The 27,495-nt window shown below is 48.3% G+C and overlaps 1 protein-coding gene across 3 annotated transcripts in view; it reads left to right on the top strand.

Annotated features, from left to right (window-relative positions):
- Positions 1–27,495, top strand: part of ZBTB16 (zinc finger and BTB domain containing 16) — a 207,445-nt gene that overhangs the window by 116,200 nt on the left and 63,750 nt on the right. For all 3 annotated transcript variants that reach the window (XM_055423048.2, XM_055423049.2, XM_055423050.2), the window contains exon 4: positions 19,503–19,589. In XM_055423048.2, coding sequence (XP_055279023.1) covers positions 19,503–19,589 — 87 coding nt within the window. The remainder of the gene's footprint in view (positions 1–19,502; positions 19,590–27,495) is intronic.

Genomic DNA, 27,495 nt, shown 5'->3' on the forward strand with positions numbered 1-27,495 from the left:
AAGGAAAGGGTTGGTTTTTTTTTTTTTTTCTTGGCTGGTATGGAGGGTAATGGTTCACACTAAGAATGGGCATTAAGTATGACAAGCAATATTTCCGTTTGGAAAAGTGTGGAGTCTTAAGGCTCCTGAATTTTGAGCCTGGAAATGTCAATGCGGCGGTTGTAATATCACACCTCAATTATGGTGCAGGGGTAAGGAAGAAAGACTCTGAAACCTGCAAGCTTCTTTAGATCCACAGCCTGAGCCACAATTAAGGTTTCAGAAACACCAAAGGCAAGCGAATGAGTGTCATTTTTAACCAGTTTGAACATTTTACTACTTCCTAACATCAGAAGCACTCGGGCTGGAGGGCCTGCTCCTTGTCCTCAATAAAGTGATTAAGCTGAATGGGTGTTGGGGAGTATTATTAGGCTGAGAAGCGCTAAAAATAGAAATGCTCTGTTTTCTGAAAGCCACAGCAGGCCTGGAGAGACTGGCAGCCTAGAGGTGCCACTGAGGGGCCTGAGGAAGGGGAGGGAGGGTGGCAGTCCCCGAGGCCCCCGGACTGAGATGGGGCGGTGGGTGTTGTGTTGGGCTAGCCAGGCAGTGGGCCTCTTTCCCAGCTGTCATCAAGAGCAGAGTGACAGCCAGAAAAAGGAATGAAACTGGGTCATTTGCAGTGATGTGGATGGACCTAGAGTCTATCATACAGAGTGAAGTAAGTCAGAAAGAGAAAAACCAATACTGTATATCATCTTATATATGCATATGGAATCTAGAAAAATGGTGTTAGTTGCTCAGTCGTGTCTGACTCTCTGCAACCCCATGGACTGTAGCCCGCCAGGCTCCTCTGTCCATGGGATTCTCCAGGCAAGAATACTGGAGTGGGTAGCCATTCCTGAACATTCGCAGGGCAGGAATAGAGTGGAGTTGTGGACACAGAGGTGGGGGAGGGGAGGGTGGGATGGACTGGGGAGGAGCGCTGACATATGTACAGTACCAAGTGTAAGCTAGACAGCTGGTGAGAAGCTGCTCTGTGACACAGGGAGCTCAGCTCAGTGCTCTGTGATGACCTGGAGGAGTGGGATGGGGAGTGTGGGAGGGACGCTCGAGAGAAAGGGGATATACGTATACATGTAGCTGATTTGCTTCCTTGTACAACAGAAACTAACACAGCACTGTAAAGCAATTCTACTCTAATAAAAAAAATAAAAAAAGAACAGCTGTGGACTGGTTGCTTCTGCCTTGGTTTTGAAGACCACCCTCACTCCCCCAATATGTGTTTTTGTATTAAAGTAACTGACAATGCTTGAGTCTAGAATGGACACCTTGACCTAAAATTTACACATTTCAGCCCTGAACTAGTTGGATTTACCTGCTGCTGCGGTGAGGGGGTGGGGTAGGGGGATGGGTGAGGAATCCAGTCTGGGCAGTGAGCAGAGGGCAGATTCTAAGTGTTACTTGCAGACAGAGCTGGGGAAGGGGCGAGACCACAGAGCGTCTGCTCCGTCAAGCTGGGATTAGCCAGAATGCTCAGGGAAGCAGAAGAAAGGGACTTTTTGGTTAACGGAAGGTCAGCCTGGAAAGCCTTGTCTGTTTTATTCTTTGTAGTTTACCGTCATTCATCAATGTGAGAGGCCATGTTTTTTTCTGCTTTAAATGAATCCAGTTGACTGTCTTTCATGATAAAATATCTTGCTGGCTTAGAAATCACAAGGAGAAGACCCAGGAAGGGAGCTAGTCATGAAGGGATATTCCCAACTGTGATTTCACTGGAAGTCAGTCTTTTTTTTTTTTTTTTTTAATTGTAATAAAAAGGATTTTTTTTATATTGTACATCTTTTTTTTTTCACATATGACAACATACATGTTTCAATGCCATTCTCCCAAATCATCCCACCCTCACCCTCTCCCTCAGAGTCCCAAAGACTGTTCTATACATCTGTGTCTCTTTTGCTGTCTCATATACAGGGTTATCATTTCCATCTTTCTAAATTTCATATATATGTGTTAGTATACTGTATTGGTGTTTTTCTTTCTGGCTTACTTCACTCTGTATAATAGGCTCCAGTTTCATCCACCTCATTAGAACTGATTCAAATGCATTCTTTTTAATGGCTGAGTAATACTCCATTGTGTATATGTACCAAAGCTTTCTTATCCATTCGTCTGCAGATGGACATCTAGGTTGCTTGCATGTCCTGGCTACTATAAACAGTCCTGCTCAATTCCAGAAAAATAAATGACCCAATCAAAAAATGGACCAAAGAACTAAACAGACATTTCTCCAAAGAAGACATAAAGATGGCTAACAAACACATGAAAAAATGCTCAACATCCCTCATAATCAGAGAAATGCAAATCAAAACCACAATGAGATACCATTTCACACCAGTCAGAATGGCTGCTATCCAAAAGTCTACGTGCAATAAATGCTGGAGAGGGTGTGGACAGAAGGGAACCCTCTTACACTGTTGGTGGGAATGCAAACTAGTACAACCACTATGGAGAACAGTGTGGAGATTCCTCAAAAAACTGGAAATAGAACTGCCTTATGATCCAGCAATCACACTTCTGGGCATACACACCGAGGAAACCAGAATTGAAAGAGACACATGTACTCCAATGGAAGTCAGTCTTAAAGACCGGTGGTACCTTTTCTTTTCTTAGGCCCTACATGTTTTCTCATCTTGAACTCATTCCTCCACAATTAGGTAGAAGGGTGGGGCTGGGAACATGCTGTCCACCTTAGAGGTGGAAAAACGGAGGTGGAGTGCTATAGCGGAGTCCATAGCAAGGCCAGATGAATCCAGGCTATGCAGTGGGCATGGTGTGTCCCTGGACCCAGACATGAGGATGTAAACTGGGAAGGTGGCCTTGGAGCTTGTGAGAAAGACCTCCCTCCAGGAATGACCCAGAGTGTGGAGAACAGCAGAGGCTGAGAGCTCGCTGCCTCTTCGCTGCCTCTTCTGCTCCCCTTGATGTGAACTTCTTCCTCGATAACCTTTTACATAATCAGAGGCCCTGAAGGTTAGGTGGGCTTCCCATGCTGTCACCCTGATTGAGTTTGTGTCTTTTTCTTTTCACTTACTATGAGACCTTGGGCCACAAACCTAAGCTTTTCAGCCTCAATTCTTTTTTTTTTTTTTTGAAATTATTTATTTTAATTGGAGTCAGCCTCAATTCTTAACTCTGTAAGATGGGAAGAAGCTTAGAACTGATGGCAGAATTAAATGGTATGTGAACTAAGCTTTTCAGACCTCAATTTTCACCTCTGTAAAATGGGAGAAATCTTAGAATTGATGACAGAGCCAAATGCTCCGTGGCATGTAGTTAGTGTGGTGTTTATCTTCTAATAAATATTCAATAATGGAGTTATCAAGAACTTCTCTGGTGATCCAGAGGTTAAGAATCTGCCTTGCAATGCAGCAGGTGGGAATTTGGTCCGTGGTCAGGGAACTAAGTAAGATCCCACATTGGGGCAATTAAGCCTGAGCCCCAGCAAAAGATCCTGCATGCTGCAACTAAGATCCTGCATGCTGCAACTAAGACCCTCCTCAAATAAATAAAATAAATCCATTAAAAAATAATAATGTTATAAATCCTTATTATTCTCAAGATTGCAGCAGCACTGTTGCTTTTCTCGGCAAGGCAGCCCTTGCAGGAAGGACTTCTAGCATCCTGGGAAGGGAAGAGTTAGGGTGCAGTTGCCAAGCGCCAGTTCGTGTTGCTGGGCACTTTGATGTGCCTCATCTCATCTGAATGTCCTACCACGCTTGTGGCCTCATTTCTGGCTGAGTGGTGCCCCTGGAGTTGTACACTCTCAGATTGTAGGATATGACGGGTGTATTATTAATACTACCTCTTTAGTCAGTGAGGAAACCGAGGCCCAGGGAGGTAAAACGGCTTCCACTCTTGATGCAGCTGGTGGGCACCTGAGCTGAAATATGTCAGTGTCAAAGCCAGGGATGGACTTGACAGTGGGTGAATCCTGCCTCTTCCTGGTAATCTGGCAGGGTGTCTTCAGGGGCTGTGGCATGGCGTCCTGGTGGGGCTCTCAGGAGGGGGGGAGGTTCCTGTCTCCAGGGCTCTTACAGGTCACAGAGAAGGGAATAGTCAACAGATGCTCATATTGCAGACCCCTGCCCACTGGTTTCTTAGAGAGTGCGGTGGTTATTACGCTGTGACAGCATTTGAAGTCCTCTGAAATGCTTTGTTCCTTGTAACTTGTCGAGATAGGATTACCTATGGTGTTTTAGGCTTCCCCAGGGTCTCAGTGGTAAAGAATCCTCCTGCCATGCAGGAGACACAGTGGACATGGGTTTGATCCCTGGGTCTGGAAGGTTCCCCTGCAGGAGGACATGGCAACCCACTCCAGTATTCTTGCCTAGAGAATCCCATGGACAGAGGAGCCTGGAGAACTACAGTCCATGGGGTTGCAAAGAGTCAGACATGACTGAGCAACTGAGCGCGCACACACACACGCGCACGCACACACGCACACACACACACAGACGGACACGGGTATTTTAGCTTAAAAACAAAGAATATGTGCACGATTGGAGGTGGAACTGGAGAGAGATGCTGGTTGTAGGGAGAGAGCAGGAGAGTCTGAGAGGAGTGGGGATGAGGGCATTCCCTCTGTAGGGATCTCAAAGAGCTTCCCAGGTTGTGAGAGACCTTGGCGTACTTTGCAGTCAGTGAGAAGTGAGGGAGGAAGGATCCTGCCAGGAGACAGGGAGGGCCAGAGTGCAGTCAGGGATAAGCAAGTCTGCCCTCCGTCTTCTCTGAAAGTGCCTCAAGGGACGGTTTAATTGGACGGGGTATCAGGGGATGCTGGGGGACTGGGGTGCTGGCAGCCATCAGCTTGTGATGATGTGGATAGGTGGGGTTTTGATTCTGGCCGTCTCCCCTGGAGTAGCCTGGTTTTGCTTTTCTGTATTGTTCAGGTGACACTAGTGGTAAAGGACTGCCTGCCAATGCAGGAGACACTAGAGATGCAGGTTTGATCTCCGGATTGGGAAGATCCCCTGGAGGAGGAAATGACAGCCCACTCTAGTATTCTTGCCTGGAGAGTCCCATGGACAGCTGACGGGCTACAGCCCTGGCGTCACAGAGCCGGATATGACGGAACTGACTTAGCATGCATTGTCTCGGTAGTGCTCATGCTCTTCCCCTGGGAGGTGGGTGGCGGGTGGGCCCACTCCATGCCAGATTTCAGGTGCAGACACCTGATGGGGAACTCCAGTAGAAGGAGCAGAGTGTTTGAGGCTGAGAGCAGGAGGCCAGAGGCTCAGATCACAAACAGGGCTTCGAGGCTGCTGGTTGCCAGCAGAGAGCCCTCTGTACTTTAGGAACTTCTCATCTGAGAATCCCCAAGTGGGAGCCAGGGAGGAAGGTCCTTGCTGGTGACTAGGGGTTGGTTGAGGGGATGTCCAGTGAAATCATGGCAGAAGTCCCCCTGCTAGAGTTTTTGTGGTGTTTTTACCGTGTCCTTTACAAATACCAAGAGACCAGCCTTTGGACAGCATCTTCAGGAACTCTTTTAAGCAGGACAAAGCCATGGATACCTGAAAGCTTAGGTGTTCCCTGGAACTCGGGTCAGCCTCCACCTCAGCCTCACTGGCTCAGCCCAGCTCTGTCTGGCTAATGATTCTCTCCATGTCTGGACTGTCTGCACCACTTTGCCTGCTGGATGAAACAAAGTCTGCCCCTGGGGAAGGAATCCCCTGCTGGAATCAGGGAACCCAGCCCCAACTTGATCCAGCACCACTGTCCCATTGCCAAAGGTTGTAAGCGTTTGGGCCCCTTTATGGCCACTTTAAGCCACCTTTGCCCTGTTTGTCCAGCTTCTTCCCCAGCGACGCCCCTTCGTCTTGTCTTGTCCCTTGGGTCTCCACTTAAACTAGTCATTTACAGGTGGAAGGATGAAGTGATTCACCTGTGGCTACACAGCTCAGACAGGGCCAGTTCACCTGCCTCGTCCGAGGGTGCCCCTTCTCTCATCCCAAACAGCTGAAGACCGTGCATTCAAGGGCCCCAGAGAATGCAGTGTCTCTCCTTTCTGAGCAGTTGCTCATCACAGGTGGGAACTATGGGGCTAGAGTATTACGGACTGGAGTTCCTGAAGATGCTGTCCAAAGGCTGGTCTCCTGAAGCTCATCAACTTGATGAAGTGAAATTATTCTGTAATCGTAATAACTATCCAGGTACTTACTGTGTGCCTGGTACTTGATACAGGTTCTTGTTCGTGCTATCTTATGAGGATAGATAACCCCGTTTTAAGGAGGCAAGTAAGGCCACAAAGTTGATGCCAGGCCCATACCGCCAGTGAATGGCAGAACCCCAGAGCCGTGTCTGGCCAGTGGCCACTGTAGGGCTGTACCTCAGGGAAATCTCCGAGTTGGCACGATATGTCTGGAAGGAAGTCTGCTCCATCACAACAGAGGCTGCTGTTCCCGTGGTAAGGGAACATTGGTGCCATTGCACCAATGGTGCCAGACATGGAAGTTGCCCAGGAAAGAAAGGGGTTAAAGGAAGTGGGGAGGTGAACCCCCATACCAGTGCCCTAGATTTCAGAGACATTTGTATGTTGTTTTTACTGAAACAGATTTACCATGCCACTTGTATTTTACTTAAAGTTCAGTTCAGTCGCTCAGTCGTGTCCAACTCTTTGCGACCCCATGAATCACAGCACGCCAGGACTCCCTGTCCATCACCAACTCCCGAAGATCACTCAAACTTATGTCCATCGAGTCGGTGATGCCATCCAGCCATCTCATTCTCTGTCGTCCCCTTCTCCTCGCGCCCCCAATCCTTCCCAGCATCAGAGTCTTTTCCAGTGAGTCAACTCGTCACATGAGGTAGCCAAAGTATTGGAGTTTCAGCTTTAGCATCAATCCTTCCAGTGAACACCCAGAATTGATCTCCTTTAGAATGGACTGGTTGGATCTCCTCGCAGTCCAAGGGACTCTCAAGAGTCTTCTCCAACACCACAGTTCAAAAGCATCAATTCTTCAGCGATCAGCCTTCTTCACAGTCCAACTCTCACATCCAGGTAATTCACCTTAAATAGGTATGCACTCATCTCAGTAGGAGGCTGACAGCGCTGTGGCTGGCGGCGTGCCCCGCAGTGTGTAGGGACCGGGGTCTGGTGCAGAGAGCCCTTCGTCCTGGGACATGGGGGCGTGGCTGGAAATGTGCGTTGCTGATTTCTATGGGGGCTCATTAGGAGTGCATGACCATTGGTGTCATCCACCTTTATCTTTCACTCCCCAGGGAAAGTCTCCTAGAGACTGGACCAGAGAGGGAGTCTCTCCTCCTTTGTTTCTTGTTCTTTGGTCTGGGGTGGTAAGAATATTTTAAATGTTATGAGATGTGTGTTACATTCTTTTGATGTCTTTGTGGGTCTCAGACATTGATACTGGGGGACGGGGAGGAAGCAGTAGTAATGATGAGGATGTTAACTTGACAACCAGCTTTTATTGAGCAGTTACTGGAGGCCGGGCATGGTGGTAAAGACTTTACATATTAAATGAGTCACCAGTCAACCCTGTGAAGTAGATACTCTGTGCCCAGTTTTACAGGTGAAGAAACAGGTCCAGAGAAGATAATTAGCTTACTTGGGGGTGGTAGCTAGAAATGGTAGAACCCAGGACTTGAACCTGTGTGTGTTTTGATTCCAGAACGAGGGTTCTTCCCTGCTATGCAGCTGTGTATTTAGTATATGTGTTTCTATGGGCCACGGACTGTGTTTCTAAGCCCATTGCGTTATCTGCTGGTGTTAAAAGTGGTAACAGGAGCTTTTCTAAGCCTCTCCGGGCTGAGAACTGAGTGATAGGGATGAGGGACACTGTGTTTGGCGCTTAGCAGTGCATTGATGGGAAATTGACGTCTAGAGATCAGGAGAGCCTGCTGCCCAGAATCCCTGGTCATTCCGTGATCTCTGTCACCTGGCCAGGGAGTCTGTCCTGGTGACTTTCTGAGTCCTACCTTTGATTGAGGCCCTGGGTGATTAGTTCACCCTGCCACCCCCATCTTGCAAGCAGGGCCAGGCCCAGAGGACCTTTCTCCTACTTGGTTGTCACAGAGAACTACCCTTGAACCATATTCTGAGCCAATCGATAGGACTGGTTGTTTTCCGGGCAGCCCGCATCTGCCCACCTGCTTTCCCTGTCCCCTCTCCCCTAAATCTGTGTATCTTACAGAGATGCTGGCTCTGTATCAGTTTTTGTTTTGTTGATAAAGGTGAAAGAGAGAGAGTGTGCGTGCGCGAGCTAGAGAGAGAGCAGGCTTTCCAGCTCCTCTTAGGGAGTACACATCTCCTTGAGTGAAAGAACACGCAGTGCTGGCCTTTGGAATTGGCAGCCAGTGTACTGTTCTCTGTCAGATAAGAGGTACTGTAAATAAAACTGTACACCATGGCCTGTTGTAAAATGCCCGGAGTCTGTACTCATTGTTCTGACAGCTTATGCTTTTTTTGGGTCTGCTGTTTTGGTACACTCTGTACTTCCTTATGTAAGCAGGCATGCATATCTCATCAGAACAGTCAAGATGTTTATTTTAAAATCTCAAGGAATTAAAAGAAAAAGGACACAGTACTCAACATTAGATGCTGGCAAATGTTGGGTGTTTTTTCAGTGGTTCCTCCTCCCTGCACCCCCCACCGCCCCTTCTTGTTAGCATGGGGGTGGGAGAGGTTTGGGAGACGAGGGATTTTGAAATTTTTTCCTTTTTATCATTGGCTTGCACCTTATTGGCTTCAGAAAGACTCCAGGCCACATCTGATGGTGTGCAGTGCCTTCTCGTCCCCTTCCTCAGGCGCTCGGGACCCCCAACCCCATTTCTGGGCAGGAGGCGCTGTGCTTGCCAAGGGGGAGCGGCCCCAGGGGGTGGCAGGAGAGGAGGGCGGCTGCGGGCAGCCTGCCTGACATGCTTCTACTGGATTGCAGCTCTGTTGTTGTTGGAATGCTGGGCATTGATAGAAAGCTTTATGGTTTTGAAAGTGCTTTTCTGGCATGTCTCGCCTTTGATTCCTGCGAGTCGGGGTGATCCTTAGCCCAGAGTGGAGTGGCTCCCACACACAGAGGTCTCAGACCGGCTCCAGCCTCCGTGTGGGCTGTGGCAACTGCCTCCTTTCTTTTCACCCAGTCTGAACCAGCCGTGAGCCCTCCTCCTTCCTCTGGCCCTTCTTTCACTTTTTGGAGGCATCAGGGAGGAAGCGGGGACTTCAGAATGGTCAGGCGGCTCCTCCCACCCACAACCCCCCCGCCCCCCACCTCCCATTGGATCCCTGGGTCGGGAAGATGCCCTGGAGACCCACTCCAGAATTCTTGCCTGGAGAATCCCATGGACAGAGGAACCTGGCAGGCTACAATCTGTGGGGCCCCAAAGAGTCGGACACGACTGAGGGGTTAACATAGCCCCATTTTTCTCAGCTAAACTCAGCATCTGGACTGGGAGTGGGTGTGCTCAGCAGATCTCTGCCAGCCTGTGGAGAGTCCACTTGGGCTGACCAGAGGCTCCCGAGTGGGCTGGAGGGAGGGCTTGCTTGTTTGCCGTAGCGGAGTGAGTCCTGGGTGGCTGGACAGGGAGCCAGAGGGCGGGCAGAGGAGAGGGACATCTTGCTCCAGGGGAAGCAGACAGCTCCACTTCCTAAGTTTCCCTTTCCTTCTCCTCCAGACTGCCTGAGTTCCAGGCGGAGACCGTGTCCTTGAGTTTTGAATAAAGGACAGCAGACAACCCAGCACGTGTAGACCAAGGACTCTGCCACCCCCTAGGGGACGGCCTGGCAGTGCCCTGAGTGTCCAGTGCCCCCTTCACAGACCAGTTCTGCAAACCAGGAACCTGCCTGAGGGTTTCTTTGTTTATGGGGCAGTTAGTGAGCATCGCCCATATGTCAGGTACTGCGGAGAGAATTGGGGATGGAGTGGAGTGGTGGTCCCCAACGTTTTTGGCACCAGGGACCAGTTTTGGGGGATGATTCAGGGGGGTGGGGAGCTGGTTTGGGGATGATTCGAGCAGATTATGTTTACTATGCAGTTTATTTCTGTCATTGTTACATCACCTCCACCTCAGATCATCAAACATTAGATCCCAGAGGTTGGGGACCCTTGGAGTAGAGGACAAGCCAGATGCCAGCCCTGCTCTCATGGAGCTTGCAGTCTGCTGGGGAGACAGAGGGAGGAAAGTAGTCCGGCAGGTAGCACAGGACCTGTGAATGGAGCTCCTCGGGCAGCGATGTAGAAGCTGCAGGGGTGTGTGGGGAAGGGGGCAGGATACTGAGAGCTGTCAATACTGACATGCTGGTCCTCTGATAGAGTGCTCTGCTTCCTCAACAAGACAATCCCTCACCTTTTAAATTAGCACGACAAGGGGTGTGTGTGTGTGTGTGTGTGATTATAGTGAAATATGTCTTTACAAATGTGAGCTCACTTTACACAAGATAAATGGCCCCCAAATAGCTGTACATTGAATTTCAGTAAAATCAATCATACTTCGCACAAAGGAGTTCTTGAAAGGAGCCCTGGCCCCAAGCTGGTGGTCGGTGTCACTGACTGCTTCTGTGGCTCTGCCCCGGCCCATGGGGCCCAGCACTTTGCCCAGCTTCTCACGGCCCCTTTGGGACTGTCTCTTGCTGTTCCCATTTTAGAGGGGGCGACAGTTTCACTGAGATTAGGCAACTTGCCGAGGGTCACAGCTGGTGATTTGCTTAGCTGAGATTTGAACTCTGATCTGTCCAACCCGAATCCTGCGCTCCTAACCACATTATGCTGTGCCCCTTCCACCCTCCAAGGTATAAAGAACATCAGTAATCTCCTGTCTGCAGAGTGCCTGGTGATTAACCAGAGATTTGTAGTCATTAACTACATGATCTCCTTGGGTTCTCATAGCCTCAAGTGAGGCAGATGGATCCGATCATTCCCATTTTACAGACGGAGATGCAGGTGTGTTGAGGTGTGATGAGGGGTGTGAGGTCCATGGCAGGGCATGGCTGAGGTGGGCCTGGGACCCATTCTCACCACTCTGGATCAAGCTCTTCTCTCCTCTGGTTTGCCCTGATCTATAATAGCTGGGGAACAGCAAGGGTCTAGACTGCTTGATCATAGTGTGGCTCTGACTCTTTGCTGATGAACTTATCCTCCTGTGGTCCAAACCCTATCTGTCCCTCTCTGCTCTCTGACGCATGCCAGCAAGCCAGCCTCCTCGCTCTTCCTTTGTCTGGAACGGACTTTCTTAAGACTGTGGGCTCACCTCCTCAGATGTCAGCTCAGCCCATAAAAATAGCCCCCGCCTTCTCTGGCTCTCTTCATGTATTTAGTTCTCTCTTTATGGCCTATTGCCACCTATTTTATATCTACTTGACTTTTAACAATGTGCTTTCCCCTCTTGAATGTAAGCTTCTTGAGGGCCAGGATGTGTTCTTTTCTCCATGTGCTGTAATTCCCCCTCTTGACATCTACTTAACAGACATCCAGAGACAATCCCCTTTGTGTAGGGAGGGGATGGCCAGGAATGTCTGTCCCTGAGCCATGCCCTGCATGAGCCCCAAGAAAATTTTCTTTGGGGGGGGTAGTGTAAATGCTGCTGTGTCCTTACATGCCCATTGTGTTCAACTGGCATGACCTTCCCCCCACCCCCTTGCCCTGATGCTTTATAAATGTATTAGTGGCTGGGTGATGTCAGCGTAATGCATTTGGGGAATGGCCATGTGGTTTATGCACACTTGAGTTGCTCTGAATGCGAACCTGACATCACACTGGAGGCAGCAGCAAACAGCATATGCACAGTAAACAGGCAGAGACTGTCCTATTGATTAACAGATGAGGCCTCTATTATCGATCAAAGCTTGGTGAGGAAATTTATCACTTTTAATTTCAGGGCTGCCAAATATTTCTGCCTCTGAGCCAGCCATTACGGAGACAATTTAAAGGCACACGCCTCCTCGGGAGAGGGGGGCTCTCTGCCTCTCTCTACCCGGTTCTTGTGTCCTGTAACTGCCTGTTCTTGCTCCTGGGCTTGGGGTTTGCGGAGGGAGTCTGGGTGGGGATGGGGAGTACAGAGGCTTCGTGAGTGGGTGTGGGCGTGGGAGCCTATGTCCTTGGTATTCACGTGGGAGGGGGTCGTCACCCACAGTCACTGAGGATGGGGGACTTTCACACACTCAGCTCAGTTTTGTGACTTCGGCAAGGCAGAGGATGGAGAGCAGAGGACTCTGAGGGCAGCCAGATGTGGTCATGCCTGGGCCAAGATCACGTGTGCTATCATCTGCTTTATCTTCATCTGGCTTCTACAGTGTCACACATCTGGCCTGTGATTGCCTACCTGGCCTCTCCCTGCTTCTCAGTCATTAAAGCAGATGCTCCTGCAGCCACATGGATGGCTGTTTTCTAAGAATCCTCGTCCCCGCAGCCCTTTGAAGCTGCAGCCCGAGTGGACGCCTCACCCAGAGGCCGGGCTCCAGCATCATGGCGCTGGTGATGGTGGGCCTTGCCCTTTCCAGCCCCTGCTTCCCTCCTGAGGCCCTCCTTCCCTTTCTTCTTTAGGGACCCAGGAGGAGACCTCCCTGGTGGTCTAATACATAAGACACTCCACCTGTCCATTGCTGGGAGCACAGGTTCAGTCCCTGGTCAGGGAACTAAGATCCCACATGCCATGTGGTGTGGCCAACAAAACCTGTAAGTCTTTTAGGGAGCTATGAGAACTGGTAGGATCAAAGCAAAAATTAGGGTTGCAATCCAATTCCTTACAGGTCTGCAGAAATTCATTGCTGGCTGATGATTTGGAGCTGGGGGAAGTTTCTCACTGTAAGCAGGGATGGTTTCCTCTGTCCCCGGTCTTCCCACCTCTGCCCTTTGAGGTACTTGCTGCATTTCCAGTATGAATGGATGAAAAGTGGCCTGGCCGCCTCCAGGATGGGAGCACATGGTGACTGCTTTGCCATCAAGTTCCCTGGCTCTTTCTTAGAAGCTCTTGAAGCTGCTTGCTTGGCCCTAGGACACCCTGCAACTTGTAGGGACACCCGGAGGGGATCAGGGTATTCTCTCTGCTTCGAGGCAAAATTCTACTCCAGCCACCGAAGACAAATGACAGTATTTAATTTTGAAACTCTTAAGGAAAAGTAATTTCATATTTTTCCTGGGGTACTTTATCCTTCATTTATTTAGTCAGCTGTGTAATATTTATTGAGCCCCTAATAGAGGGTATACCCTGCTCCTTGTCAGGAATGTTGATCAGATCAATGCCCTAAATGTTTATTAGTATTTAAGTCTATATAAGTATAACCTGTATTCTGAATTCTCACCCTTAGTGTGCTAAATCCTCCAAGACAATTATAAGACGCTTGCTTCTTGGAAGAAAAGCTATGACAAACCTAGACAGTATATTAAAAAGCAGAAACGTCACTTTGCTGACAAAAGTCCATATAGTCAAAGCTATGGTTTTTCCGATAGTCATGTGTGAGGATGAACCGTGAGGATCACAAAGAAGGCTGAGCACCAAAGAATTGATGCTTTCTAACTGTGGTGCTGGAGAAGACTCTTAAGAGTCCCTTGGACTGCAAAGAGATCAAACCAGTCAATCCTAAAGGAAATCAATCCTGAATATTCATTGGAAGGATTGATGCTGAAATGAAAGCTCTAATACTTTGGCCACCTGATGCCAGGAGTCGACTCATTGGAAAAGACCCTGATGCTGGGAAAGGTTGAGGGCAGGAGGTAAAGAGGACAGCAGAGGATGAGATGGCTGGATGGCATCACCGACTCAATGGACATGAGTTTGAGTGAACTGTAGGAGATAGTAAAGGACAGGGAAGCCTGGCGTGCTGCAGTTGATGGAGTGCAACGAGTTGGACACGACTTAGTCACTGAATAACAAAGATTTTAAAATTACTTAAATTAGTGAAAAACCTGGTAACAGGCAAATTTGGCCTTAGAGTACGGAATGAAGCAGGGTGAAGGCTAAAAGAGTTTTGCCAAGAGAACACACTGGGCATAGCAAACACCCTCTTCCAACAACACAAGAGAAGACTCTACACATGGACATCACCAGATGGTCAACACCGAAATCAGATTGATTATAGTCTTTGCAGCCAAAGAATATACAGTTAGCAAAAACAAGACCAGGAGCTGACTGTGGCTCAGATCATGAACTCCTTATTGCCAAATTCAGACTGAAATTGAAGAAAGTGGGGAAAACCACTAGACCATTCAGATATAACCTAAATCAAATCCCTTATGATTATACAGTGGAAGTAAGAAACAGATTTAAGGGACTAGATCTGATAGATAGAGTGCCTGATGAACTCTGGATGGAGGTTCGTGACACTGTATAGGAGACAGGGATCAAGACCATCCCCAAGAAAAAGAAATGCAAAAAAGCAAAATGGCTGTCTGAGGAGGCCTTACAAATAGCTGTGAAAAGAAGAGACGCGAAAAGCAAAGGAGAAAAGGAAAGATATAAGCATCTGAATGCAGAGTTCCAAAGAATAGCAAGGAGAGATAAGAAACTCTTCCTCGGCCATCAGTGCAAAGAAATAGAAGAAAAGAATAGAATGAGAAAGACTAGAGACCTCTTCAAGAAAATTAGAGATACCAAGGGAACATATCATACAAAGATGGGCTCAATAAAGGACAGAAATGGTATGGACCTAACAGAAGCAGAAGATATTAAGAAGAGGTGGCAAGAATACACAGAAGAACTGTACAAAAAAGATCTTCATGACCCAGATAATCACGATGGTGTGATCACTTACCGAGAGCCAGACATCCTGGGATGTGAAGTCAAGTGGGCCTTAGAAAGCATCAGTATGAACAAAGCTAGTGGAGGTGATGGAATTCCAGTTGAGCTATTTCAAATCCTAAAAGATGATGCTGTGAAAGTGCTGCACTCAATATGCCAGCAAATTTGGAAAACTCAGCAGTGGCCACAGGACTGGGAAAGATCAGTTTTCATTCCAATCCCAAAGAAAGGCAATGCCAAAGAATGCTCAAACTACCGCACAATTGCATTCATCTCACACGCTAGTAAAGTCATGTTCAAAATTCTCCAAGCCAGGCTTCAGCAATATGTGAACCATGAACTTCCAGATGTTCAGGCTGGTTTTAGAAAAGGCAGAGGAACCAGAGATCAAATTACCAATATCTGCTGGATCATTGAAAAAGCAAGAGAGTTCCAGAAAAACATCTATTTCTGCTTTATTGACTATGCCAAAGCCTTTGACTGTGTGGATCACAATAAACTGTGGAAAATTCTGCAAGAAATGGGAATACCAGACCACCTGACCTGCCTCTTGAGAAACCTGTATACAGGTCAGGAAGCAACAGTTAGAACTGGACATGGAACAACAGACTAGTTCCAAATAGGAAAAGGTGTACATCAAGGCTGTATATTGTCACCCTGCTTATTTAACTTATATGCAGAGTACATCATGAGAAACGCTGGGCTGGAGGAAGAACAAGCTGGAATCAAGATTGCTGGGAGAAATATCAATAACCTCTCGTATGCAGATGACACCGCCCTTATGGCAGAAAGTGGAGAAGAACTAAAGAGCCTCTTGATGAATGTGAAAGAGGAGAGTGAAAAAGTTCTTAAAGCTCAACATTGAGAAAACAAAGATCATGGCATCTGGTTCCATCACTTCATGGCAAAAAGATGTGGAAACAGTGTCAGACTTTATTTTTGGGGGCTCCAAAATCACTACAGATGCTGATTGCAGCCATGAAATTAAAAGACACTTACTCCTTGGAAGGAAAGTTATGACCTACCTAGATAGCATATTAAAAAGCAGAGACATTACTTTGTTAACAAAGATCCGTCTAGTCAAGGCTATGGTTTTTCCAGTGGTCATGTATGGATGTGGGAGTTGGACTCTAAAGAAAGCTGAGCGCTGAAGAATTGATGCTTTTGAACTGTGGTGTTGGAGAAGACTCTTGAGAGTCCCTTGGACTGCAAGGAGGTCCAACCAGTCCATCCTAAAGGAGATCAGTCCTGGGTGTTCATTGGAAGGACTGATGTTGAAGCTGAAACTCCGATACTTTGACCACCTGATGCGAAGAGCTGACTCATTTGAAAAGACCCTGTTGCTGGGAAAGATTGAGGGTAGGAGGAGACGGGGACGACAGAGAATGAGATGGCTGGATGGCATCACCGGCTCGATGGACATGAGTTTGGGTAAACTCCAGGAGTTGATGATGGACAGGGAGGTCTGGCGTGCTGCAGTTCATGGGTTCTCAAAGAGTTGGACACGACTGAGTGACTGAACTGAAAAGCAGTGGAACTTTTTTTTTTCTAACTAGAATTTTGCACAAAACTTTGAGGTATAAAAGGGATAAATTGGATTTTTGTAGAGGGAGAAAGTCTAGAGCCCACCTTCATATTCATGAAGCGTCTTTGCAGATGAAACCCTGGGGAGGCTGAAGGGTACAGGGATTCAGAGGAAAGGCTCTGAAGTCAGGCTGCCTGTGTTTGAGTCCACCTCTGCAGTTAGCCACTGTGTGACATTGAGGAAGCTACTTAATCTCTCTGAACTTGAGTGAATCATCCGCTAAATGGGGGTATTCACACCGTGTCCTTTAAAAGCTTGTTAGGATTAAATGAAATGATACGTGCTAAATACTCCTCCTTACGCCTGGTATATGCTATGTTGTTTTTTAGTTGCTTAAATCATGTGTGACTCTTTCAACCCCATGAACTGTAGCCCACCAGGAAATCTGAGGTGGTTTGCAAACAGCACAGACTGCTTTCTACTATAAATATGTGAAAGAAATAGTTGTGCCTCTTACGCAACTTGAATACAAAACTAAAACACAGGGACACTTAAAGAAGTGCTCAGACTTGTCGAAGGGCACAAAGCGCAGCAGCAGATATCAGATTGGAAAGGGCAAAGCCGCGAGGGGCTGGCGTGTTTGACACATGTGTACTTTGGTCTTGGAAATGGACTAGGATTGGAATGGACAGGAATGAAGAGAGGCGTTGCTCGGTCACCGTGACCCAGGAGGGCCGCACGGCACCCAGAGAGGGCTGGCAGGGACAGTTTCCAGTGCAGTTGGACAGCTGACCGGGTGAGGTGATGGAACACCTTGAAACCAAGTAGAGGAGTTTAGTGAAACTTGCTCAGTCGTGTCCTACTCTTTGTGACCCCATGGACTGCACAGTCCATGGAATTCTCCAGGTCAGAATACTGGAGTGGGTAACCGTTCCCTTCTCCAGGGGATCTTCCCAACCCAGGGATCCAACCCAGGTCTGCCGCATTGCAGACAGATTCTTTACCAGCTGAGCCACCAGGGACGCCCAAGGAGGAGTTTAGAGTCAGGGTAAATTGTGAGCCATTGTCTATTTTTGAGCAGGGAAGCGTGAGGAATCAGGAACCTGCCTCTGTTGGGTGATTGGAGGGTGGCTGGTGGTGTGGTAGTCCTCCTCGAGTCATCCAGTGTTCTGGGCACGACCCACAAGGACCTTGGGAGGGGCGGTGGTTATCAACATGCAGGGGGCGAGATGCATCTGGAAGACATTTGGAGGGAAACCTGCCAAAGCTTGTGACGGGTGCCCCCTAGATGAAGTAACAGAGCCTTAAAAGCCATTCAGTTCAGTTCAGTTCAGTCGCTCAGTTGTGTCTGACTCTTTGCGACCCCATGAATCATAGCACGCCAGGCCTCCCTGTCCAACACCAACCCCCGGAGTTCACTCAAACTCATGTCCATCAAGTTGGTGATGCCATCCAGCCATCTCATTCTCTGTCGTCCCCGTCTCCTCCTGCCCCCAATCCCTCCCAGCATCAGAGTCTTTTTCCAGGGAGTGAACTTTTCGCATGAGGTGGCCAAAGTACTGGAGCTTCAGCTTTAGCATCAATCCTTCCAATGAACACCCAGGACTGATCTTCTTTAGAATGGACTGGTTGGATGTCCTTGCAGTCCAAGGGACTCTCAAGAGTCTTCTTCAACACCACAGTTCAAAAGCATCGATTCTTAGGCTATGCAAGTGCTAGAAAGTCATCGTCACATTGTGGCACTGTTATTCTGATGCGTGTAAAAATGGTTCCAAAAAAGCTGATCCAATTGAATTGCACTGAACTGATTTTGTTTATGCCACAGATATGTACAGTCATTCATTCCCACTGGGTGTTAGGCAGATACAACTGTGCATGCGATGACATACTTTCTCCCTTGGGGAGCTGGAGACGGGTCCGCAGGCATTTAGGAGAGAGCCTGGTGAGACCGTGACCTGGAACAAACGGTGCTGTGGGAGCCTGGGGAGGGACCCCCTCACCAGACCCGGGGCAAGGGTGGGAGCTGAGGCGTGATGATGATGTACTGTGGGGCTGGGGAGAGGGTTGGACTGTCAGAGCCATAGGCAGTACGGAAGGATGCTCTCAGAGAGCTCACAGTGAGGAAGTGCGGGGCTCCTCCAGGGGACCAGAGCTTCTCAGGAGGGCTGGAGACCAGGGAATGAGGATGAGGAGCGAGAGAAGACGCAGGAAAGAGAAGCGCAGGAAGGGCTTTGTGAGTTGCCCTGTGGACTGTGGACTTTATTCTGAAGGAGAGTCATTCAGAGATTTTAAATGGTTAGCTGCAGGTGGTGCCTGGGGGGTAGACAGTTAAATATTTTTAAGTTTATTTTTTGGTAGATGTGGTTTGGTTTGACTTTTTAAAACACCTACGTTTATTTATTTATTTGGCTGTTTCAGGTCTTAGCTGCAGACCTTCGAACTTCTTTGAGGCATTCTAACTCTTAGTTGTGGCATGTGGAATCTAGTTCCTTGACCAGGGATTGAACCCGAGCACCCTGCGTTGGGAGCATGGCACCTTAGACCCTGGACCACCAGGAAAGTCCTGACAGTTTGGTTTTAGACACACAGAAAGGGAAAGTGTTAGTTGCTCAGATGTGTCCAACTTTTTGCAGCCCCATGGACTGTAGCCCACCAGGCTCCTCTGTTCGTGAGATTTCCCAGGCAAGAATCCTGGAGTGAGTTGCCATTTCCTTTTCCATGGGATCTTCCTGACACAGGGATGGAACCTGGGTCTCCTGCATTGCAGGCAAATTCTTTACCATCCGAGCCACCAGGGAAGCCCCCAGGCATACTCAGTTAGGGAATTATTCAGATACTGATGTGTCAGCAGTTTCTTTTTTCCCATAAAATATAGTCTGCGCAGCAGGGCGCGTTTCCTCTCACAGTATCAGGGACTCCTTCCCATCCCTCACTGGGTGCCAACCCCTGAGGATCCCCCTTCTTCTTGCACATCTCTCCCGGATCCCTTCGCTGTTTGTTAGGGCCGTTCTGGGTCTGTTCCCTCTTCCGTCTGGGAGAGCCCTCGATGGGGGCATTTGGGAGCTCAGTTGGGTGAGTGGTCACATCTTGGAGGTGCGTGCAGGCTGGCTCTGGGGCCGTGGGTTATCCCTGACTGGAGATCTTCACAGGTGTTCATCCCCTTCCCCCAGGGTCCACCTGCACGATTTTAGCCCGGGACCCCTTTTCCTAATGCAGTGTCACTCTTAATAATAAGGTAACTGCCTCCCCTTTCTTTCAGCGGGTGCCAAAGCCTTTGTCTGCGATCAGTGTGGTGCCCAGTTCTCGAAGGAGGAAGCCCTGGAGACGCACAGGCAGACCCATACTGGTGAGTGAATGACCCCATCCTCCAGGTCCTCCACTGTGATGGTGCATGGAGGTGAGTATCTTTCTTGGCCCTTGTTTGCCTGGGGAGCTGTGAGTGGGGTGGTTTGTGCCATGTTCAGCTACCCTTGCTTGTGGAGCTGGCTGGGCAGGAACTTATAAGTGTGACTTTGCCCCAGAAGAACAGCTGCCCTGGATCAGGCCAAGGTCTCTGTCTCTAATAGGCCACTTGGAGCCCATCTCCATGGAGATGCTGGTACTTTCAGAGGCTTTAGAAAGTCAGTGATGTTGTCTAACTCTGAAGCCCTTGTGCAGCCCAGTGGGCTGGCCCTCCGTCTGCAAGAGTCTAGTCATTATCTAAAAGAAAGCAGTCTGTCCACAGGCGTGCATTTGAACAATATTATCCAACAGTGATACTGCTGTGATTTCAAACCATTGATTTCATAGCATCAGTGTCATCTCATCGTGGCACTTGGCGTCATCTTCATCATTGTAGCTCACGCATACTGAACGTTCACAACGTGCCAGGCCCTGTTCTCAGTGCTTTACCTGATCTCGTTTAGCCAATCTTTCCATAGCTCCGTAAAGTAGAACGCTACTCCCGTGTCATTGATAAGGAAACCGAGATTCAAAGGCGGGTAAGTGACTTGCTGAGGTGAATAGTGGGGACAGGAATGGTACTGGTTTAATCCTGACACTGCCATTTACTGTTTGTGGAGCCATGAATCAGTTACTTAAGCTCTCTTAATGTGGGTTTCCTCGCCTGTTGGAAAAGTAGGGTAATACTAGTATCTGCCTTGTAGCATAGATTTGTTGGGGGGGTTAAATAAGATATTTTATTTGGAGTGTTTAGGGGAATGCTTGGCTTGTAATAAGCATTCAGTAAATAGTAGTAGATGCATTTAATAACTATTTATGGAGTTCTGTAATATGCTGGGCACTGTTGGGGTCTTTAAGGTCTAGTAACATCTGAGACGGATAGCATTCTTCATGGAGCTGAGACTCCAGTAGGGCAATGGGATAGGCAGTGATTGTGTAGTAATAATGCCAGGCTGTAATAAGCGCTAGTGAGGAAAAATGTACTGGGACAAGGGAGGAAAGTGGAATTTTAGATCAGATCAGGCTTCTCTGAGAGGGAGACATCTGAGCCCAGCCGTAAAGTTGGAAAGTGAGTTATTTACCTAAAGGTTTCCAGGAAGAGGATCTGAGTAAAGAAAACAGACACCTGTAACACACCTGCGTGTGGGTTGCATTTGACAGGTTCGTGGAAGAGCATTGTGGTGGTGGGGGGCAGGCAGTGAGGTGCAGAGTGGTGGGAGATGAGGTCAGAAATCAGGTGGGTCTCTCAATCCTGGCACGGAATTTGGATTTTATTCTGTGTGTGCTGAGAGTCCATGGGGGGGCGTATAAAATATTTGCAAATCATACGTCTGATTAGAAACCTTCAGTTTGAAAATATAAGGAACTCTCAGGACTCTAATGAAAATACAAATAACCAAAGCAAAAACTGCAGAGAATCTGACTGAATAGACATGTCTCCAAAATAAACAAATCGTCATTGAGCACATGAAAAGATGCTTGACATCATTAGCCATCGGGGAACTACAAATCCAAATCACAATGAGATACTAGATGCTTTACACCCACCAAGATGTAGCTTAATAAAAATGCAGGCACTGAGAAGTGTTGTTGAGATTGTGGAAAAATCAGAACCCTCATACACTGCTGGTGGGAGTGTAAAATGGTGCAGCCACTTTGGAAAACAGGCGGTTCCTCAAAAAGGTAAACAGATACTGTGACCCAGGAATTCCATTCCTGCGTATATGAAAACATATATCTACACAAAAACTTGCACATAAGTGTTCATAACAGCATTTTTATAATAGCCAAAAAGGTAGAGATAACTCAGTGTCTCCCTACTGATGAATGGATACGCACAATGTGGTTTATCCATAAAATGGAGTATTACTCATCTATAAAAAGGAATGAAATGCTGATACATTCTACAACACTTTAAAGATGAATCCTAAAACCTTTATGCTCAGTAGAAGAATCCAGTCACAAAGGCCATGTGTTGTATGATTCTGCTTATATGAAACATCCAGAATAAGCGAATCTCTAGACAGAAAGTACATTAGTAAGGGGCTGGGAGATTTGGGGGGAAATGGTAAATGCTAAGGGGTGCGGAGTTTCTTTTTGGGGTGATTAAAATGTTATAAAATGTGGTGATGGTTCTGCATCTCTGACTACGTTACAAAGTACTGACTTTGTCCTTGAAAAGCGTGAATGGTGTATACGGTATATGAATTATGACTCAGTAAACTACATACACACACACCCTCCTATGCAGACAAACATTTATAGAAAATGGGCAAAACAGTCCATTGGAGGGTGTTGAATGGAGGATGACATGACTTGATTTATGGGCTTAAAATATCACCCCAGTTCCTGTGTTGATAATTGACCGCAGGAGTGTTTGTTACCAATTGGTATGCAAGGAAAACCACTCTAACAGTAGATTAAAGCCACGATGTGTTAACATAGCAGACGTTTCTGTCGGTGACTGGGCTCAGCTGAGCAGTTTTCTCTTGGGATCCCTCACGTGGTTGCACTGGGTGGTGCGTGGGCCTGGGTGTCCACGATGGCGCCCTCCCTCTCGTATCTGCCTCCCAGTCCTCCTCCCAGTGGCCTCTCTCTCCAGCAGAGCAGCCTGGACCTCTCCCTCAGGGCTCTGAGAGTCAGGAAACAGAAACTGCCAGCCTTCTTAAACAGCAGGCTGGAAACATGTAGGATCACTTCCACCATAGTTCATTGCTCTGAGCAGGCACAGGTCAACCCCAGATTCAAAGGATGGCAGAGCAGATTCCGTCTCTTAGTGGAGACTGACGGACACACAGGGAAGGAGGAACTGGTGGCAGCCTACTCTGGAAGCAAGCCCCTGGAAGAAGGACCAGCCAGCTGCTGCTGCTGTTTGTGACCGCCATCGGTGTTTTCTCGTCTTCCTGCCCCTCGGAATCAGCCTCTCCGCGTGGAAGGCATGGGTCGGAGTCCTGGCATCATGCACCCCGGGCTGCTGTTGCCCTGACTTGCGCCATTCAGCAGAACTTTCTAGTGGCCTGTCCACCTAGTCAGTGTCTCCCTGGCTCAGTTCTAGAGAAGGGAACTTGGCCAGAAGATTTTGCCCAGGAACCCAGAGCTGGTTTTCTTAAAAGCCAGGGAAGGACGCATGTCTCCCTGACTCCTGGCTATTTCTTGTTGCCTCTGGACTGCACGTGTGATTGAGAATCCTGCTCTGAGAATTCCATTCGGGGGCTGAGGACACCGAACTCTGAGCCAGCTTTGCAAAGCAGCTTAATTCTGTCCATCCAGATTAAATCTGCCGCAGCAGGGAGCAAGCTGCCCAAACTGCCAGGGCCAGGGCAAGAGACTGAGTCCCTGCCGGGTGAGCAGATGGGGATGTCCTTCACAGATAGGACCCCACACACTTATTGAGCACCTTCTGTGTGCCTGGTGCTCACGGGGGATCCGGCAGTGAGCAACGCAGATGTGCTCCCTGTATTGTTTTTCAGACAACTTTGGTGAGATGCAATTCACATCCTGGTCACGTGTTTAAAGGATCCAGTTCTGTAGTTTTGGATATATAGTGTATTTTTAAGACTGTCATAAAAGATATATAAATTTGCCATTTTAACTTTAAAGTGTATAATTCAGTGGTGTAAATGACATTGCAACCTGTTTTTTTAGAGTTTGGTATTTAGTGATTGGGCTTTGAAAACCAGGAAGTGTCTTAGGACTAATGCCTTTCCAGGATTTATTAAGTTAGTGAGGACTTGAAAGTGACCGACATTTTTCAGAAAAGAATATTAGTTCCAAGTACTTTGGCCACCTGATGCAGAAGGTCAACTCATTGGAAAAGACCCTGATACTGGGAAAAGACTGAGGGCAGGAGGAGAAGGGGGTGGCAGAGGATGAGATTGATTGGATGGCATCATCAAATCAGTGGACATGAATTTGAGCAAACTTTGGGAGATAGTGGAAAACAGGGAGGCCTGGCGCGTCAGACATGACTGAGAGACTGAACAACAGTGATTGGAAAGAACCTGAAGCTTGAGTCAGCAGCTGAGGAGGGGGTGGAATCCAACTTCGCTGTCCAGCAGGTGGATAACCTTGTTCCTCGTCCTTTCTGCCCTTTAGGTCTCCTCGCCTGCAAAGGGGTATAGTGCCCATTCTTCCTGTAGCAGAGGCAGAGCCCGACTCTTTCAGGCCTGTTTGGGGGCAGGGGACAGTACTGCGGAGCAGGCATGTGGGAATCTTAGTTCCCTTACCGGGGATCAAGCCTGTGCCCCTGACATTAGAAGTAAGTCTTAACCACCGGAGTCTTAACCCTCAGACTTACTTCTGCTTTATTTCCAAGTTGAATCCAAATTGTGCAGAAGAAACCAGGGCGGATGCTTTAAGAAGGGCTCCCTTCCCACCTGGCTGTGAGCGAGGGGCAAACTCCCTTGCCATGAGAAGCGTTTGGCCCCTCCTGGTGTTGGACAGGCTGTCCTCGGCTGGGGAGAGAGGTGGTGGTGGCCGTATTGTCAGCATCAGGTTGGCAACAAGGCAGTTCTTCTGACAGGCAGAGCTGGGGACAGCACTGTAGGGGACACACCTATAGGACCTGCAGAACCCAGATGGGTTCTCACACTTCCCTGATGATCAGTGAAAAAATAGAACGTGACATCTAGATGCCATCTCTGTTCTAAGAAAGGGGGCCTCTGAGGAAGAGAGAGGCCTGATTATAAGGAACATTGAAAGTGACGCTAAAGCTATTGGACTGGGGGAAGCCATAGGGGTGCCAGATATCCTTTAAGAGAGCAAACAGGAGAGCAGGGAGGAAGCTCTGAGAAGGAAGAGACCCTGGGAGAGTAAAGTCATGGAATTGCCATCTTATGTTTCTGATACCTATGTTTATCAAACACTTTTTTCCACTGTACCCATTTCACAGATGAGACCACGGAGGCCTATAAGCCCAGCACTAGGAAGTGAAGAGCTGGAACTTGACCCAACTCTGACTTCAGTGCTCTTTCTACCAATCCCCAGCTGCCTGCTCATTGTCTTACCGTTGTCCATGGGTATGTGGCTGAACGGTTTAGGGAGAGCTTGTGTAGCTCATGGCCATGTCCTGGGCAGAGCTCTTTTGGATCCCTGTGACCTATTTAAGCGTCCTCAATACCCTGATGACTGTGTGCGCCTCGGGAGATAGCATACAATATCCCTGAAATAGATAGGGTCTGGGAGTTCCATGCCCAAGGCCGCCCCACCGCGTGGGGAATTCACAGAGCTGACAGGTAGCATGGCATTGGGATGGGTTATCAGGGTACTTCTCAGAAATTCTTGACGCTGCAGAATGAATTTAGTAGAAAGTATTTCCAATCCCATTTTCGCCAAACACACATCATCTTCAGGTCTCACCCTTCAGCTCCTCCACTTACCCTGGAGGACTTCTGTCCCCGTGGGTGTGACCCTTCCTCGTCCCCTCCCTCCAGGATCTCGGTGGGCTCCAGCTGGTGCTCAGGGACAACACACTTACGGTTGGGCTGGGCTCAGGCTTCGTTGTCACACTTCAGTTTTCTGTTTTGCTACAGCTAAGACTTTGAGGAGATAAACAGAGATCACTTTACACCTTTTATATTATGACAAATACATATTGCAAAACACTGCTGCTTCCAAAATGTTTGGGTTGCAGAGCAGTCAGGAATTAACAGCTCTGCAGCTCCCCAAGATGCCTGTACTTCATTTACACATCAGAATTTTTTTTACACTGTTCAGTAAAATAAAAAGCGAGAAAACACATATACACGCACGTACACACACGCGGCCAGCGCACCACTTGGGTTCTATATCAGGAATGTCTTAAATTAGTAAGTAGTTCTTTAAAAGTCCAAATAAATTGATAAATATCATTAATGGCTTAATTTATACTCCGTGTTTGAAATTTGACGCACGGACAGTATCTTGGCTCAGGAAACACAAGTGGTTTTGTGCCAGAGGTTTTAATGACCGATCAGTAATATAAATTGCTGCATCACTGAACAGAAATAGCTTCCCTGTGTCATTTGATCTGGAAACTTCTCCGGCCAGGCAGCAGTTAATAAATTTAAAAATAATTACCCTCTTCATTCAAAGTCAAACTAATTAGGAGTGGGTTTTACAAATCATAATGTTGTCCAAGCCACTGTACATCCCCGTTCGGGACGTGAACAGGCCTGGGGGCAACAGATGGGATCGGGTGGCATTAATTAGAGGGCAGGGGAGATACCTCAGCTGCTGAGCTGAGGGCGAGGGGGCTGGGGCAGTCTGCAGCAGGCCCTGTGGGGGAGGGGTGATCTCAGTGCAGCAACCTTAGAATTGAGCTGAAGGAAACTTCAGCTCTTTTAATTCATATGTAGGAGACTCAGAGGCTTCACAGGTGGCATTAGTGGTAAAGAACCCGCCTGCCAATGCAGGAGACATAGGAGAGACAGCTTCAATCCCTGGGTCGAGAAGATCTTCTGGAGGAGGGCATGGCAACCCACTCCAGTATTCTTGCCTGAAAAATCCCCTGGACAGAGGAGCTGAGCGGGCTGCAGTCCATAGAGTCGCACAGAGTCAGACATGACTGAAGTGACTTAACAAGTTCACATGTAGGGGACTCAGAACAGCTCCCTGTGTGCGATCTGAACATAAGAGAGATGGGGCCAATCCTAGTGTTTGGGGGCCAGGCCAGAGAGCCCATGAGAACCCCCACAGCAGGAAAGGCAGATGTGCAGGTGGCTACTCAGGGAGGATGACTCTCGAGGGCTTTATTCACCAGGCAAGTTGGGGCCCTGATAGTGCAGTTCAGGTTTGTCTTGCAGGTTTCAAGGAAGCAGGACCCTTGGAACCCAAAGTCTTGAGTGTGACATTCAGGGTATTCGGAGCACTTGGGATCTGGTGTCAGACTGTCTAGATTCAAGTCCTGTCTAGTCCGATCACTTCCACATTTTATGAGCTTGGGCAGGTTGCTTAACTTTCCCTAAGCCCGTTTCCTCCTTGGTAATGTGACAGCAACAATGCTGTCATACCAAGGGATGTTGTGAGGATTTACTTTGATGATCCATGGAAAGCACGCAGCATAGGCCCTGCATGGAGTAAGCGCTCAGTCAGTGGCGATGGCAGTTACTAACTCTGCGCCATCATGGTCTTCGCCATGCCCTTGGAGGGTATCCTTCCCCTGACTAGGTAGGTGAGAGGGGAAGGGGCAGGCTCATACGGTAAGAAAGGAATAAGAATGGGGTGCAGCTGCTTTGCTGAGCTGCTGGGATCTTTGAGGATCCTTGATGTGTCCTTTGGTCAAGAGGGTGTTTCCAGTGTACCTGTAGAGCCAGCAGCCCCTGCTGTACGTGCAGCGGGGAGAGGTGAGGGCGGAATGAAGTTGTGTGAAACAGCCTCTCAGAGCAGATTTCATGGATTTTATTTAAGGCCCTAGTTCCTAAAATGCCCGAAGCTTCCTGGGGGGACTGCCCCGTTCTGATGTTTAAACCGATGACATATCCAACCAGGCCGGACAGGCTGCAGAGCTGGGGTTAGCACAGAGCAAGGTCTTGTGTTGCCCCTTCCAGGAGCTTGAGTCCCCCACTGGTGTCCTGGTCCATGTCTGTTACCATTAGGAACCTGGGTATTCTGGAAATACAAGTCAGACCTGTGTCATCCCACTTTATGCCCTCGTAGTGCCCGGTAAGGAAAAAAGACAGATACTAGATGTCTAAAGTCATTCCTGAGCTTAGGAGTTCTGGGGCTAGGAAGCTTCATGGATGCCTTAGAGCCCAGGACACTCCATCTCCAGATTTGCTCCAAAGCAATTCCACTCTCTTCTCTAGCCCACACCCTGCCCCACAAGGTTGGCC

The sequence above is a fragment of the Moschus berezovskii genome, chromosome 14 (assembly GCF_049115385.1).
Source record: "Moschus berezovskii isolate FMDL1 chromosome 14, NW_MosBer_1.0, whole genome shotgun sequence".
Taxonomy (NCBI): Eukaryota; Metazoa; Chordata; class Mammalia; order Artiodactyla; family Moschidae; genus Moschus; species Moschus berezovskii.